The 17008-nt window shown below is 44.7% G+C and overlaps 1 protein-coding gene across 1 annotated transcript in view; it reads left to right on the forward strand.

Annotated features, from left to right (window-relative positions):
• The window catches only part of FAM234B (family with sequence similarity 234 member B), a 34879-nt gene extending 18362 nt beyond the window's left edge, over positions 1-16517 (forward strand). Inside the window, exons 5-13 of the mRNA XM_058282820.2 lie at positions 131-261; positions 3916-4063; positions 4431-4572; positions 5529-5672; positions 5793-5874; positions 8850-9005; positions 11261-11378; positions 13222-13442; positions 13995-16517. Of these exons, the coding sequence (XP_058138803.1) occupies positions 131-261; positions 3916-4063; positions 4431-4572; positions 5529-5672; positions 5793-5874; positions 8850-9005; positions 11261-11378; positions 13222-13442; positions 13995-14000 (1148 nt within the window). The 3' untranslated portion in view covers positions 14001-16517. The remainder of the gene's footprint in view (positions 1-130; positions 262-3915; positions 4064-4430; positions 4573-5528; positions 5673-5792; positions 5875-8849; positions 9006-11260; positions 11379-13221; positions 13443-13994) is intronic.
• Positions 16518-17008: the final 491 nt, after the last annotated feature.

Raw genomic sequence — 17008 nt, forward strand, 5'->3', positions numbered from 1 at the left:
AAAAAGTAAGTAGGAATTACAGTCTGTTGTTCAGCCCACTGAGTTTTTCTTTCTTGGGCTAGAACACTGCATCTGCCTTGTCCAGAGGTGGAAAGCTGTAATTGTGATCAGTCTGTTTATCCTTCCCCAGGGAAAACCATTTGGACTTTAAACCCAAACTACTTATCCAACGGTACCTTGGCTGCCCCAGTTGTGGTGCTGCCAGACTTGGATGAAGATGGCATCAGAGATCTTGTAGTTTTGGCCATCGGGGAATCACAGGTACGAGCTACGTTGAATGAGTCTTGCTTCTTATAGGAAATGCTTCAATTTAGGTTATCTCAGCTCCTGGTGTTCCTGTTAGAAATGCTGCTTGAGACTTTCCTTTTACTAGGGCTTAGGTTTAAGTCAGTTTTCTTTGTGAGACTCGTTGAGTAATTTGTCATTATGAGTTCATTTTTCCTGGCAGTCTCATGGCCGTTTCATTGCCTGTGGTATAGTGGAGCTTTGGAGCCAGACAGGTCAGCATTTGAATTTCACCTATACCACTCTGAAGCTTCATGGCCTTGAGCTAGCCATATAAACTGTTGCCAAGCTCTGGTTTCTTTGTATCTAAGGTGGGAGTGTTCATATCTCCTTGTAGGATTGTTATAAAAATTAGAGTTAACATATTTAAAGAGCCTATTTTCTACCATGTAAAATGTGTTGATAGTTTTACTCTATTATATGTATATTTAAACTTTATTTTAACTGTAAAACATTGGACAAACTTATCATTTGATATCTTATTATAATTTTAATAGACCTTGTGTTTGCTGTTGTGACTTTTGTATTGAATATAGTTACATATTCTGCAAATAGAATAGAATTAAATTGTCAACATTTTGTGGTTTTCTGCCAAGAGCACCATAAATTCAAAGTGCTCTACCAGTCTCAAGTTTTGAAGAACACTGTTCAAGTACACCAGCCAGAACATCATGTTTCTGCTTTAAGGTGAGAGGAAAGAAGATAATAATCTAAATTGTTGAATTTAAGAATGTTATCACTCCAAGTGATAATTTATGTCAGTTTTAAGGCTATTGTACATGGTCTTTTTTCCAACTAGCCAATTGTTCTCAGTGGACCAGAACCAAGAATTGAGGAGTTACTCAAGTAATCTTTTTTATCCCAGCTATTGTGAGTAAAGAGACTGGGGTCTAGGGAAGCTTTCAATTATATAATACTAACTCCAGGAGACCGTGATTCTCTGAAGGTCCCAAAGTGGAGTTGCTTTTTGATGGAATTATGGCCAGCAGAGGCATAGGAGTGCATGTATACCTGAACAGGTGTCCAAGGTCTTGGCCTTAATACGCCGTCTGGCTTCTCATTAGCCAATAGTGTCTACAGGGGGGCTGTTCAGGCCGTCAGGGACAATCCGAAAGCAGGAGGCCTGTTGGAGGAATCGGCTTCTCTCCCACTGCTACCTCTCAGATGCTTTTGGTTTCTACCCAGTGAGTTGCCCAATCGTGTCCAGATATGGAATAGTCTCCATTCTGCCTGAAAAGTGACAGACAGTACTAGAAAAACCTCAGAGAGGTGACGGGTTTAGAGGAGTAGCTTCCTCTTTCTAATGATGACTTTACCAGCAGCCAAGAACCTCTTTGCTTCCTCCAAGCTGTAGATATGGAAGACTCTCTTCACAAGACATGAAATAATAGGGCTATGACTTGGAGTGATAACATTCTTATATCTGGGTTTAAGGCAAGGGGGGCTTGGGAGAACTGGACCTGATCTGGTCTAGAACATTAGTGGGAAGGGACCTTAAATGCCATGTGGTCAAACCTCTCACACTTACGCTATAATCTCCGATACTGCATTCCAGACAAATCGGCACCCATCCTCTCCTTGAGCACTCAGGCTGTGGAATATCACTAATTTCTGAGACAGTCTTTCATTTTTGGACAGCTCTGGAAAGTTCTGTCATATTGATGAGAAATCTGTTTTCTGATAGCTTCTGTTCATGTTTCAATCAGTCGCACAGAGCCATTCTGAATGAATCTAATCCCCTTTCCATAGGAAAGTCCTTCAGCCTTTGGCCTGTCCCTTTACCTGCTCCTCTCAAGGCTACATACCCCCAAATTCTTAATATTTTCCTCATGCAACTTGAAGTCCAGACCCCACTCTTGACTTCTTTCCCTTTGCACCCCAGTTTCTCCACATCTCTTTTAAAATGTGGCACCTGGGTCTGAAAACAGTATTCTATTTGTAGTATAAGCAGTTATATCAACATAAGGAAACTGATCCTGAGGCTGTATTTTTATTTATGCAGCCAAAGATTGTGGAAGCCTAAGATTGGCTTTTTGTTTATAATGTCAAACCACCCACATTTAAAAATTTATTAATTAGTTAATGGCCCCTATTATTTGGGACTTCACACTTTCTGTTAAATTTCATCTTGTGGATTTTGACCTGTCTTCCAGCCTTTTTGAATTTTGAGTTTGTCATATGATATATTGTCTATCCCTCTCAGCTTTGCGATAAGATTGAATTCTATTCATTTGAGTCATTAATGAGTGTGTTTTATAGGCAGGGGCAATAGCAGGGAGCTGTGATGTTCCACTAAAAGCCTCCCTCTGGGTTGGCATCACCCCCTAAGCACCTTTCTCTGGGTGTACTGTGAAGGACATTTCTTTTCCTTATTCATAAGAAAATCACAGTAAACATTGTCAAAAGCTTTACTGAAGTTACAATATCAATACAGACCCTTTATTTCCCAACTAGGTATTCTTTCCCCAAAAGGTAATCCTCTAGAGCCAAGCCGGGTTGGCAAATTGTGGCCTGCAGGCCAAGTCTGGTCCACTGCTTGTTTTTGTGAATAAAGTTTTATTGGAGCATAGTCACGACTGTTCGTTTATGTGCCCATGGCTGCTTTCCTCCTACAGTTGCAGAATAGATACAGCAGACCATCTGGCTTACAGAGCTTAAAATACTTACCATCTAGCCCTTCACAGAAAATACTTGCTGGCCCCTGCTTGAGAGTATGATGGATGGTGGTCAGGCCAGATGTTCAGTGTCATGATGCGAGAACACTCCATGGATTTATTCTAGTTGGGACCAGATATTACTGGAGGTATCTGGGTATAGGAGTGTAGATTTGGGGGTCTGTTGCCCTATACTTAGCTCTAGGTTAGAATTCAGTACCTTAGGAGACTGATCAGTCTGTAACAGTTGTGCTTCTGAAAAATTGCCTGAGTTACCATAAAGATGCTGTAGCAGTTTGATATGGTTATGAATTAAAAAAATAGATATTGAATTATGCCTGTAATCTGATCTGTACCTGGGCATGATTGAGTTATGCCCCTTGGTGGGTGGGAACTCACAGATAAAAGGCATGGCAAAGAACAGATTTGAGGGTTTCTGATGTTGGAGTTTTGATGTTGGAGTTTGATGCTGAAGACTTAAGCTGGAGCTATGGCAAGTAAGCTCACAGAGGTAAGAGAAGCCAGCCCCAGGAAGAAAAGAACCTTGAACCCAGAGAAAAGCAAGTCCCAGGAACATAGGAACCCAGGAAGCCTGAACCCTCGCAGATGTTGGCAGCCATCTTGCTCCAAATAGACTTTGGTGAGGGAAGTAGCTTAAGCTTTATGGCCTGGTATCTGTAAGCTCCTACCCCAAATAAACACCCTGTATAAAAACCAACCAATTCCTTTGCGTCAGCACGCCTTTGGTTGACTAATACAGATGCCCTTTGCACATGTCTAGTGAGGGAATGGGACAGTTGCCTGTCTTTCTCACTTGCAGGGAGATGAAGTGAGGCAGCTTTGGCTTTGTGCTTTCCAACTTAGGGAAATGTTTCTGACTCCTTAGCTAATGAGGAGGCAGTGACTGGAGAAGCCATTGGATTAGAGGAAATGACAGGGCCTCTAATGACTTCTCGCCCTTCTCTTCCTTCTTCAGCCAGATCTGTGCTTTCTGCTGGTGTCTGGCCGGACGGGGAGTCCAGTGGGTCGGCCTGTGAAGTACAACATCGTGGGAGTGGGGAATCTGATTGGTCCTCAGGTCTACATCACCACCAATGGGGCGGTCTACATCCTCTTTGGCTTTGGTAAGAAGCAAGGCTTGTTTTGCTGCTGCTCCTCATTGGTGCATGTGGTTAGACCTCTCTTGTGAGGCAGGGTGAACACTCAGGAGTGGTTGACACCTCCTTTCATCTCCTGCTCTTGTGGGAGCCTTCACCCCCCACCCCCCACCTGTTACTGGTTGTTAACTCTGCTTCCCCTTGCTGCCTTCTCCAGGGAGAGGACTTTCTGTCCAGCATGTGCTTACTCACTTCCCCGGTCACCACATGTTGGGCCAGTCTGGGAGGACTTTGTCAGACCCATCTGATCAGGCTCTGGTCTCCCATTCAGATCCTCCCCTGGGGTGGTTCTGTTAAATTCACCTTCCTGTGTTGGTTCTTCCTGTGGTGCTAGGCAATATCCAAGCTGTCGCCCTGCGGGACATTTTTGTCCAGGCCCAAAATCGAGACAGCGTGCCACCTTCTATGCAGCTGGAAGAGCCAGAATGGGAGAAGCGGAGATCCATCAACCTGTCTGAGCTCATTGACATTTACAGGTAGGGAAGATGGTTTGTCCTTCATCACGCAATATCCCTTGTGAACTACGTGCCATGGAGCCTTTCAGTTTGGGTGGGCTGGTGCGTATGTGGGCAGAGGTTTGGGGGGAACATATTACAGCCTTCATGTATCATCTTCTCATCTGGTTAATGTGATGAGACATTTTCTTCTCTTGGTAACATAATGTGTTGCTATTTATGGTTTGCTGATCACTTCACACACAGGTTTCAAGGAGAGAGATTTGTTCAGGGTTCCAAGTCAGAGCAGGGCAGAGTGAGGCTGGGAAACCTTTAGGTAGGGATACATATTTTAAAAAACAACTGTTTGCAAAGCTTTGCTGAAGTGTGTGCCCTACTCTTTTCCTTTATTTATTTATTTTTTTAGTTGAGGCGTCATTTTGGCAGAAGCAAGGGTAGCATCTTTGAGATCTCATTTTTCATTCTTACTTACTTCTTAGCTAAAAGGATGTAGTTTGTTATATGCAGTGGATTTTACTCATTTAAGCCCAGGCCTGAGTAATAATTGTCCTTGTTCTTTTCTACCAGAAATTTCAAATCATTTTCTAGCATTTTCTTAGGCAAAGTATCATATTGGTCCCAGTTATATAAAGAAATAAATAATTCAATGAAGAGTACACCGTGCATTTCTGCCCATGCTCAATGACAGTGGTCGTGGCTTTGATCTCCGTCTGCTGTCCCTGCCATTATCCTTGATTTTGTCATCTTTCCCAGAGAATGCAATGAGAGATGTATGGCACCACAATGGAATTAGCTAGGGATCCTTGGTTTCTTAGGATCCAAAATGAGATTCAACTGGAATGATAAAGTTCCCCACTTGATAAGATAATGGTGGGAAATGGAGAGTCTATTCAAACACATGTATACTGAGAGAAAAAGCCAAAATAAATGGCCCCGCAATCTCACTCAAGTCAGACGGTTCATCTTGTTCAATTCAGTGGTGGTGTTGAGCTGCTCCAGATGGTCAAGGCGTCAGATTCCAACTGCAGCAACCTCCTGATCACCACTAGCCAGGGCCTTGTCCTGCTTCGGGGGCAAGATCTCACACCTTACTGGACACTGAGCCTCCCAGGCCTGCGCAGGTTTGTAGCATGCTCCTTCTATGGCCCTCTTTCCACGGAGGCTGGAGCAGGAGAAGGGAGGGCGAGCGGTCCTTGTTCATAGTGTCTTATTCACTGTTACTTGCTCTGTCCTCTTTGCAGCCAGCCTACCCCTGGGTATTTCACTGATGATCAGACCTTAGACTTCCTTCTGCAGATACAGGATGGAGTTGGGATGAAAAAGGTAAAATTTTGGGACTCAAATCAGTAAAAACCTTTGTGTCCAGCCCTGAGCTCGGCACTGCGAGGAATAAAAGAGCCTAAATATGGGCCCTTTCTTCATAGAACGCAAAAGTCTAGCTGGATGAATAAAGCAAAAACTCATAAGTCGGTGGCAGAACGATTCAGTGCTGTCATAGATCTTTGGGAGCTTTTCTAAGCTGACGTCCTTCCTGCGCAGGAGTTTTCTTCTGGATCACTAACTTACGGTTAAGCAATAGGAGGCTTTTGGAGTCTCTTGGTGGAGAAAGGCAGGTATGAATAAACGAAACACTTCATTGCACATGTGCTTCTAGGATTTCAGAGAAGTCAGGGTATCTGTGGTGGCTGGGGCTGGGGTGGAGGACTTTATAAAGCTGGAGAATATGAGCAGGGCCTTTGAAGTTGAATTGTCCTTCTATGAGGAGGGGATAGAAGGGAAGACACTCCAGGTCAGGGATACTAAGAGCAGAGGTCCTGAGACAGAAGCAGGTGTGGTATGTTGCAAGGACGGTTAACAGATCTTTCTGATTTAACCTAAGGTTGCATTTTGTGAGGATGTAGTGATTGGTTAGACGATTTTCACGCCTTTAATTTTTTTCAGGTACAGAATTTTTAAAATTTCTTTTTTAAAAAATATTTGACCTAATTTTGTGGCTTGTCTTTGCTGTAAAATATGTGTCTGTATATTACATAGGCATATGCTGTTCCCTGATAGAGAAAAAGAACTCAGCAAACACTTCTTCATCACCTCTGATATGTGCCAAGTTCTCTGCAGATGTTGGAGGCACAAAATTAATGAACACGAAGCCACTGCTCTTGTGTAGCTCACAGTCCATCGGGTAGCTGTACGCGCATAGCTCTGCCATGTCGTGGGACGCGCTGCCGCGGAGGCGAGCACACCGGCAGCAGAGAGTGAAGGGTGGCTGGGGACCGGGGAGCCAAGAGCACGTCCTGTGGCTCAGGAATTGCATGTGCAGAACCTAGAGCAGACAAGAGGCTTGCTGGATGGTAGGTAAGGCCGGGCCGAGGTGCATTCCCGTCAGCTCATGGAGGGCCGGGAGAGCAAGGCTGCAGGATTTGATGAGGTGCTGGAGGCAGTGGTGTTACTGGGTTGTGAGCAGAGCACAGTCGTGATGATACAAGTGCCACCTCAGGGAGGGTCTTCCAGCAGGGCTGTTCTAGAAAGAAGCCATGTCTGATGGTACTTGAAAAGAATTCCAGGGAGAGGTGGGAATTTCCATTGGCATTCCTAGGCGGATAAGGGAGAAAGTATAGAGTAGATTGGTTAAGGACTGGGATTCTAAGGGTTTTGAACCTGGGTTTTTAATCCTGGCTCCATTACTTACTCGTGACACATTGTATAATCTCTCCAAGACTCAGTTTCTGTATCTATAAAATGAGAGAAATAATATTGCCTGACTTCATGGAGTTATTGCAATAGTTAAATAAAATGTGTGTGTGACAGGGTGAAATATTTTAATGAGGTGTTTTCTCCCAAAGACCGCTAAAGGGACTCTTGAGTTGCTAGTTTGTTTTGTTTCTTTTTGTGTCCTCCTCTGCTCACTCAGAAGAGTTTGTCTCTGCCAGGTTGGTCCCAAGACCTTTGGTGAGACCGAGTCTGAGAACGGGCAAAGGAAGCCAGGGCAGGGCGGGAGCGGGAGCGGGAGCGACTGGACAAGCAGGGCAAGCAGCAAGCGGGGGTCCCCAGGGGCCGTCCTTCCGCTGCAGGAGCAGAGGCCCCGAGGAGTGAGGGCCTGAGGCGCGTGCGCTGGAGGTAGAGGGCGAGTTTCTTAGGGATTTGCCAAGTGAGACGCTCTAGAACTGTGAGGTGTGAGGGCTTTGGGGTGGAGAGGAGATGGAAGTGCTGCTGCCGGGGCTGGGGGCATGTGATCCCCTTAATTATCCTTTGAGGGATGTACCTAAGGAGCGCAGACCTATCCACTTGTTTATTTACCTGTTCTGGAGCCTGCTCTAGGGTAAATACGTGCATCTTTTAGCCCAGGGCCTAGGACAGGGTAGTCACTCAATAATTACTCCCTAAGTACTGCAGTTGTGGGAGAGAAGAAATGGAAACAAGGTGCTGCTGTGGCTTCTGGCGTCAGTACCACTACTGCAGATGGACGCTCTATCTCTGAGGGTGGCCGTGAACGCTGAACAACCTGTGTCAGCCTCCAGGTTATCATCCGTAAAGTGAGAGGTGGACTAGGTGATTTATACTGTCCTCTTACCACTCGAGAAGTTTACACTCACTCAAACTGTTAAATAGGAACAAGGGCTGCAGAAACTGGGGTCTTGGTCCTTGGCATTTGTATTAGTCAGGGTTCTCTAGGGAAACAGAGTCAACAAGAGATATCTGTCAATAGCATGCGATTCTATAAGAGTCTCTCACGCAGCCGTGGGGATGCTCAAGTCCAGGTTTCAAGGCAGGCTGCAGCCAGGGGCTGCAGTGAAAGTCCAGTGAAGGTTCTTGACAAGTTCTGGGAGATGTTGGCTGTCCAAAGACGAGCTGGGAAATTCTCTCTCAATGCTGGACTCACTTCCCCTCTTAAGGCATTCAACTGACTGGGTTAAGCGTCACTCACTGCTGATGGCAATCTCCCTGATTGATGTAATTGTAATCAGCTATCTATGATTTACCTCTGCAGAAAAGTCAATGGTGACTAAAGCCCATAAATGCCCTGTATGACAGTTAGCCCAGTGCTTGCTGGACCAAACAACTGGGCACAATTACCTGGCTGAGTTGACATAATAGCTTAACCATCACAGCATTTTTCAATGCCTTCTGAGCACCCAATTTGCTTATAGCTAAGAATTGCAACCTGTTATTGCATGTATTATTTGAATATACTTAGTTTTCTCATTTAAAATTTTTAAAAAAATTTTTATGTGTTTGTTTTCATGTCCTGCTGCTTTTCTAAGGATTGGCTATACCCACTCCCCATGTCTTCTCTTTTGCAGATGATGGTGGTGGACGGTGACTCTGGCTCCATCACTTGGAGTTACAGTGTTCCATGTCACATGAAAGAAACACCAACCACTTCAGCAGTGACTTCAGACCAGAAGTCTGTCTTCCTCTTCTGGGCTGAGGGGCTGTCAGCTGCATCCCCCAATTCCGTGAGTGAGCCTGGGAGGCCCCTTTCCCTTCACCAGGACCCCGGGGGTCATGGCCATCTTCCGAGTGGTTCTGGGCAGTACAGAACAATGCTCACATGAAAGCAGGGACCTCGCTTCCTCCTGAGCTGAGCCTCCGTGCCTTTGCCTTTCAGCCAGCAGTGTGAAAGCCGACAGCAGCCCCTAACTCCTGGCTACCCGCAGGGGGAGGCTAGATAAAAATAAAACGTCCTCTCAAGGTACCAGGTCCAGATGTGCAGATAATTCATACCTGCCATAGTTGCTGAAGAGGAGAAAGAGTTATGGCTGGTCTGGAGCAGGCAGGGAAAGTTCCATGGGAGGGGTAAGGTGGGTTTTGAAATGAATAACCTGAGACTGCAGAAATGGGTGTGAGGACATAGGGATTAGCCGAGTGGCTGGGGAGGGACATTGAATAGGCTATAGTGGAGCCTTCAGCTGGGGGAGTTATGGGAGAGAAAGGCATGCATAGAATGAGGCAGATTCTGGGAAGTCTAATGCTGTACTGCGCGCATGTAACATGCCTCCATTTTGTAGTTATTTATGGAAGGTACATTGAGAGTATTTTAATAGGGTTGAAGAGGCAAGGTGCTGCCTATACTAGGGGACTGGGAGTTTTTAGTAAGACTCCCCCCCCCCGATTTAATTCAGTTAAATAAATATAGACTCAGCATCTACTATGTACCAAGCAGTATGTTCTCTGTAGTGTCCCAAGGATAAAGTCGAAACAGTCCTGCCCATCTAGAGAAGACAGATGGTTCACAGATGATGGACGAAGAGTCCTGAATTCATGGACAGATTAATCTTTCTGAGACTCATGTTCTTTATCCACTAAATGAAGATGCTAACCTATTCTCTTGAAGATTAGATTTATTTAAAATCTTGATTGTATTCCTGGCTGCCATGCCCTAACAGGCACAATGGGCAATTTACCTAACATTTTCACTTCCTTTCCTTGTATGGTAAAACGACAGATTGGACCAGCTGACTCTCAATGTACACTTCTGTAAATAACTACAAAGCAGTTACAAATGCTGTAATAGAGGTACAAATACAAAGTTTAGATAGAAGCACAAAAGGAGGGAGAGATTAATTTTGTTGGAGCAATTAAGGAGCCCTTTATAAAAGAGATGGCATTCAGGTTGGGGACCTGTGGATGGGCTGTGTTTTAATGTGTGGAAATAGGTAGAGAGGGCTGACCAGACAGTCAAGGAGGCATAAGATGGGCAAAGGTTAGAGAGAAATGAAGCATATGTTTGTTTAGGGTAATCATTCTTTTTTTCATTTGAATTTTTTAATTTTTAAATTTACATAGAAAACATAAGGGATTCCCATATACCCCACCCTTCCCCCTCCCAGTCAGACATTCTTGTAGCATGGGGCTGATGGGTATTTAAATGTAGCAGAAGGCTGGAAAAAGGCAAATCTGGGCTAAATGGTGTGTGGACACTGCAGAAAGAATTTGGCTTTTTTATTGTCGTGTTAACCTGAGCCAGAGATCTGTCCTCTCACACCTGGGATCATACGTGGAAAACTGCCCCTTCTGCTCTGTGGGCATGTGGTGGGTGTGAGGTCGCAGCTTCCCACACACGTTTCCCCTCACTTAGCAGACTGCTTCCCGTGCTAGGAATATGGGAGTCAGGGTGATACCCATCCTTCAGGGATTCCACCTCTTCTATGAGGGGCGGCTCAAGATGGTCCCAGGGCAGAGGAAGTACCTGGGAAGTGGAGGAGAGCCACCATTCACTAACCTGGATGGGAGTATTTCAGGGCTTTCACAACCCTGTGGCCGTGCACGTGTGCACCTGCTGACTAGTCTTCCCAATGGAAGCCATACCGAGAAAGGTATTTTCAGTGTGCACTTCTTCTGCCCTGTAGGGAATTTGGAGACAGACACCCAGGACTTGGAATTTTTATAATTGATTTGCTTCTGTCTGAGCAAAGTTTCTTTGATTTCTGCACATTTCCTTTCTTCCTTTTGTTTTTAGAAGGGAGAAAGCATTTCTTAGCTATGGTCAGTGGTTTGAGTAAAGTTAGGGATCAGTGTTGTGAGCTCTCTGAAATTTGATGTCTTCTGCATATGGGAATCTTTCAAGCAAATCCTTATAGTTGGGATCAGGTTTTAGCATCAGAGAGGAATGAGTAACCATTACTTTCTCTTCCGTCCTTTTCATCTGAGAAGCATCAGATTTGGGGATAAAGAGTTACTTTTGTTCTTCCTTTTTGCTTCTTATCACCAGGATATCATCCTAGGAACTGAGCCTTCCAACCTTCACCACCTTTACCTCCTGCATCCAGCATTTCCCTCGATTCTTCTGGATCTGGCCAATACCACGGGCACAGTGACAGCTTCAGAGAGTAAGTCCCAGTGGTGATGGGAGCCTGTGCACCAGACGAGGGGAGAGTATGTGCTGTGTGTGCAGATGCCATTGTCCCGCCAAGGGAAAAGGGTGTGCTTTTCAGATGACAGCGGTGGGTTTGTGCTCAGCCACTCCTGGTGGCCCTTGGGCCCGGGGCAGTGCTGTCTCTGGGTGGGAGCAGCAGCTGCCAAGGTGAAAACCCCCGTCCTCTGAATGTGCTGAACGCTGAGGAGTCCCGTGGCCACTCTCGCAGCAGGTGCTTATTGAACATCCCACTGCCAGGCACCGGGCAGGTGCTGGGAATAGAAATAAGACTAGACGCCTGGCCCTCTGGGAGCTTAGGATTGGGAATTGATGTGAAGGGACTTAATAAAAGAGGGAGATTGTTTTGGCAGAGTGTGGGTTTAGGAACAGCAGAAGCTTTTTGAATAGTAAAGGTAAACATGCCCGTTGCATAGAAATGGGAGCTAGCAAAAAGAAAAAAAGAAAAATCGCCCAGTAGATGACCATGTATAACCACTGTTAACATTTTGGAATTGCTCATCTATTTTATATATTCATCTGAATAATATTGTTAAAGGAAAATTAGGATCATATATTGGGGGCCCTTATTTCAGGAAACTCTGCTTCCTTCTAGCCTGGAAGTTTTCTGATGGCCTCTTCCTCAGAAATTCCTTGCCTGCTGCTGGCCTCAGGGCATCTGTTTCTGCTGGGGGGACAAAGGCCAGACTGGCTTGGGTCCCTTTCTTTCCGTCATTCAGTAGTCTTTTGCCACTAAGGTCTTGTTCTCCATTTACAAACTCAACTGTTTGCTGTGAAGTTGAAGCTAGTGCTTGTGGCTTTCAGTTTATTGGGATACATGGGGAAGAAGAGCTAAATGGGCACTTCTAGGTGGGCCTCTCCACTGGCTGTGTGGTGGCAGGTGGGGGAGTGGCGGGGGGTGGTGTCAACTTGCAAAATCCTGTGATTGGACGTAAGTTATTTTTTCAATATTAATAAAATATTCAGTGACGATTCCATATTGGTAATTAAGAATCTTTTAAAAAATTCTCTCTCCTCCCCCCCAGGTTGTTTACGCTGTGTCCGTTCTCTGTGTTTTTCTGTGTCCTCTTGTATTCTTGTCAGCAGCACCAGGAATCTGTGTCTCTTTTTGTTTAGTCATCTTGCTGTGTCAGCTCTCGATGTGTGCAGTCCCACTCCTGGGCAGGTTGCGCTTTTTTTGCACTGGGCGGCTCACCTTACGGGGCGCGCTCCTTGCGTGTGGGGCTCCCCTACGCAGGGGACACCCCTGCGTGGCATGGCATTCCTTGTGCGTATCAGCACTGCTCGTGGGCCAGCTCACCACACGGGTCAGGAGGCCCTGGGTTTGAACCCTGGACCTCCTGTGTGGTAGGTGGATGCCCTATCCGTTGAGTCAAATCCACTTGCCTTAAGAATCTTGAGACCATTTTTATTGCAACTATTTTTAAGATGAGGTAAGATTAACTTTGGCTGGGTAAATCGCTTATGTATAGTGGCAGAATTCTCAAGCTCTCTCCTTTGCTGATTGGCTAAGTGTTCTACTGATTTCTTGCCATAAATGGCACATGATCTTAGTTCCTGAGTGGGGCTTTCTTAGAAATAACTTCAGAGAAGATGCAAAGACTGAGAAGAGTGTGCTGCCTCGTGCATCCAGTCGTTCACCACTATGCATCCACTTTCAGCTCAGGGCCTTGCATTAGGTGCTCAATAAATTCCTTGTATGAATTAATGAGTAAATGAATTTAGTTGCTAAACTAAACCACTCTTCTTTTACTGGAAGCTCTCAGACCTTGTTAACTGTTGTTTTTGTCCTTCCCCAGTTGGAATTAACGACCTCTGGAAAGATGCCTTTTATGTTACCAGGATAACAGGGCTCCACGCTGAAGGCCATCCAGCACCCCTGGTGGTCAGCAAGCTTAGCCTACGGTGGGCACTGATGGAGGGCCAAATGGTCCAGCTAAAGGAGACCACCCCCAAGATTGGCCGTGGGGAGCTGCGAAGATTCCTCTCCAGGATCAAGTTTGTTGATTCTCCTTACCGGGTGAATAGCTTCTGCAAGAAATATTTGGTTACTGTTGTGGGTTAAGGGCAAATGTAACTAACTCCCACTTTGCTCTGTAGAAAGAAGGGAGAGTGGGAGCTTTCTTGAGTAGCTGGATATTAAGAACTAGTTGTTTTGGAACCAGCACTATTTCCCTAGGGTGCTTCATGACCCCAAAGAAATCATTCTGTTAAAAATTGTTCTCAGCTGGAAATACCACCTACCTTAGGGGCGTTTGGAATGTGGGGTCATGTTTTTCGGTGTTCTATTGACTGAGGTGGGGAGGTACTATTGGTACTTTTGGTACTTAGGGGCCCATGATACTATCATCATTCAGGACCTGTGGCATTTCTATATTAAAAAGAATTATCCTGCTCAAACTGCTAATACTGCCTACCATGCCATAAAAGCTCAAGAGCTTATCTAAGGAATATAGGAGATCCCTGAATCTTTCCTTTTAGAGGAATATTCTGACCTTTAGGTTTCCATTTCTTTGAAAATCTCTACCATGAAAAAACCTCAGGTCACTGATACGTCCACCTTTCTCCCTAGACCTAGTCTGATGGAATCTTCAGTTCCAGATGAAGGGGATGGAATGGATACTGTCTCCTATTAATGTAAAATCACTTCTTTGGAGAGAAGGAAGACCTCAACCTCATTTGACCACCCGTGTGATTGTTGCGCCCTGGAAGGCATGTTGGACTCCTCTGATAGCAGCATGATCCATTTGGCTGGAGTATACCACCTACACTTTCAGTCCCTACGTCAAGACACTGTGTGGGTAGTTGGGAAATGTGAGTCTTAGGTATATTTTTGTGTGTCTAATTTATAAGCTTTTGCTGGGAAATTCCAGTGAAGTTCTTTAACTAGGAAATTTTTTTTTCATTATACCATGTGTGTTTTTAAAAAAAAATATATTGTGGTCCTCCTTAACTGTCCTTATCTGCTAAGCTTCAGGAATCCATTCCCCCCTCTCCCCTTCCCCTAAATACATCTAGTTTGTCTGGTCATCCTGAGTCTTCCAGATGGCCTACCTCTGACTTTGAGGGTCACTCATCTCTCTCATTCTCTCCCTATGTGTGCCTTGGCGACTTCCCAATTGTGGACAGCAGTGAGAGATTAATGTGGGAGACTGAGCTAGCCATCCAGCACTCTCATCTTGTTCTTAAGTATCCTGTTCCTCAGACTATCCATTGTATATATTTAGAGGCCATAACAATAACCATATTCCTTTCGGAAAGGGAGCAGACATAGTTTAAAAACCCATCTCTGACAAAGTCCTTATGTTATTCCATATGTAGTTTTGATTGTTCTCCCAGTTATGGTCTTTTTTATTGTAGTAACTTCAGAAATGTGTATGTATGTGCTGTCCCCAACTTAGAAGAAAACTGGAAATCAGGAACGAGGCTGATATCCCTGTCCTTCCTTAATCTGTCCTCTGCTTTCTTAGCATCTTTTCCAATAGGGCTTCCTCCTTACCTCCTCTGACTTTGCTTTTCTTCTATTCAGGGATTTTTTGCTTTGCTTGCATGAGAGCAAAGCTGTTTCTGGACTTTTACCCTTGCTACTTGAGTGCAGTATGCAGTTGTGCCCTGCATAGCTCCTTCCTTGTAGAGCCTTTGAACCATTGTATTTTGAGAAAATTCCTATGTAAATACTATGACTTGTAAATAGTTAACTTCCTTAGAATTATCTCCAGTGCTTACTTGCCCCTTCTACATAAATTTGTTACTTTTCTTTTAAACTTCCAGCTCATTGTTTATATAGCAGAAAATCCCACATCAGCTAGTGGAAAACTGCTTTTCTTCTCATATAGTTTTGAGGTAGGTCCCCTAAGTGCAACTCAGGTCAACTATACTTTCTTTTAGCTTTTACTAGTAAAGAGGTTTCAGAAAACTTTCTTTTGGCTTGATAGCAGCCAAGCCAGATTTATAGAGATACATGTTACTTGCCCACTGATAAGCGTTATGGTTAACGGGAGGTTGGTGGTTGTAGATTCAAGCAGGCATGTTGCCTGGCCTGCAGATTGGCAGATAGGTTTCTGGGTACTGTTGCCTTAAGGCCCTGAAGCTATGTGTAGTTTCAGCACTTTGGAAATCATGTGTGGGTCCAGCTTATTACAGACTTTGGGGAACAAACTAGAGGATACCCTAGAGCACGGGGATGATTCCAGGTCCATTTTTGGGATTTGAATCTACTTAGGTAGAAGGTCCTAGAATATAGTTCGGTCTAGTAGAGAATGCTAAGAACTAATTTATACCCAATTGAACACCCAGAATTTGGGTGGTATCCTGCAGTCTGGGCTCAGCCAGCAAGGCATAAACCTGGTTCTTTACCATATTGAAGCTTTCCAGGAAGCCAGTCATTCTAGGAGGAGTAAAATGTAAAGTGGTTTACTGTGGTCTTAGTTTGGGGAGATTGTCTTAGGCAGAAGACTGTTCCTGCTGGGCAAATCCTAGAAAATATGTAAGGGAAAACTCAAAGAATATGAGGAACCTGAATTCTTCATGACATGCTTGTGAACTTACCATATTGTTTTGAATCTCCTCCTTGTTGGACCCAGTACTACCTCTAGGTTTCTTCTTATGTCCAGAACAGAAGGGTACATGTGGTGGCTGAAGATTGAGGAAGCTTCATTTAACCACTATGGGTGCTGGGTTTTTTTTTCAAATGTGTCTCCAAACCTCCTTCTCTTTGCAGGCAGCCACCCAGTCAGATACCCAGGACAGGAAGTGTTTCTTCCTTTCCTCACTCCCACTATGAGGGTGCCAGGAAAACGAAAACAGCCACTCCTTAGTAGTAGTAATGACTTCTCAAATGCAAGGGCATCCTCTCCTCCCAGTCTCTCTTGTTTCCTTCCATTACAAACCCTACACCCTTCTACCCCAAACATCTTTACCATCCTCCATATGGTCTCTGCTCACCCTTCTGGTGTGGTATTGTGACATCAACTCCCTAAAATGTGAATTTCTGTCCTCATTGCCCATATTGAAGAACCAGCGGGTATAATGCCAGGAAGCACTATTTAAAATGTGAAATGTTACAGGATAAATAAATATTATGTATAGGATCATACTTGTGTGCCATTCTCATTTTTCTTAGCCATCAAGGCTGGTTTGTTTTGCCCTTATGGAAAAGGGAAATGATGAGTGCTTGGATGACATTCTTTATGGAGGAAATAGGGTATAAGTCTCTCAGAAGGGATGAGGAGAAGGTGGGGATCCATAGAGAAGTATATGCCCAAGCCCTGTTCACTGGGAAGGTTGATTTTCCACTAAGAAGCCATAATCCTATGTGGAAGAACCTTTTGGAGGCAGTTTTGGAAGTGGACCTGTCCCTGCATGCTATCGGGGTCTCCTCATATTATACTGCTCTTATAATGGCTTCTAGGATAATAATTAATGACATTTTCATTGGGTACATATTTGGACACTGTCAGAGGCAGTGGGGGAACATCAGTCCTAGAGAGCAAAGTATACAGGAGTTCTGTCTTTCCTCTTTCATTGTCACTTCCCCAAAATTCAACTATACCCATAGTGTTGTGAGCCACAATCTAACAACCATTA

This window comes from Dasypus novemcinctus, chromosome 20 (genome assembly GCF_030445035.2).
Source record: "Dasypus novemcinctus isolate mDasNov1 chromosome 20, mDasNov1.1.hap2, whole genome shotgun sequence".
NCBI lineage: Eukaryota > Metazoa > Chordata > Mammalia > Cingulata > Dasypodidae > Dasypus > Dasypus novemcinctus.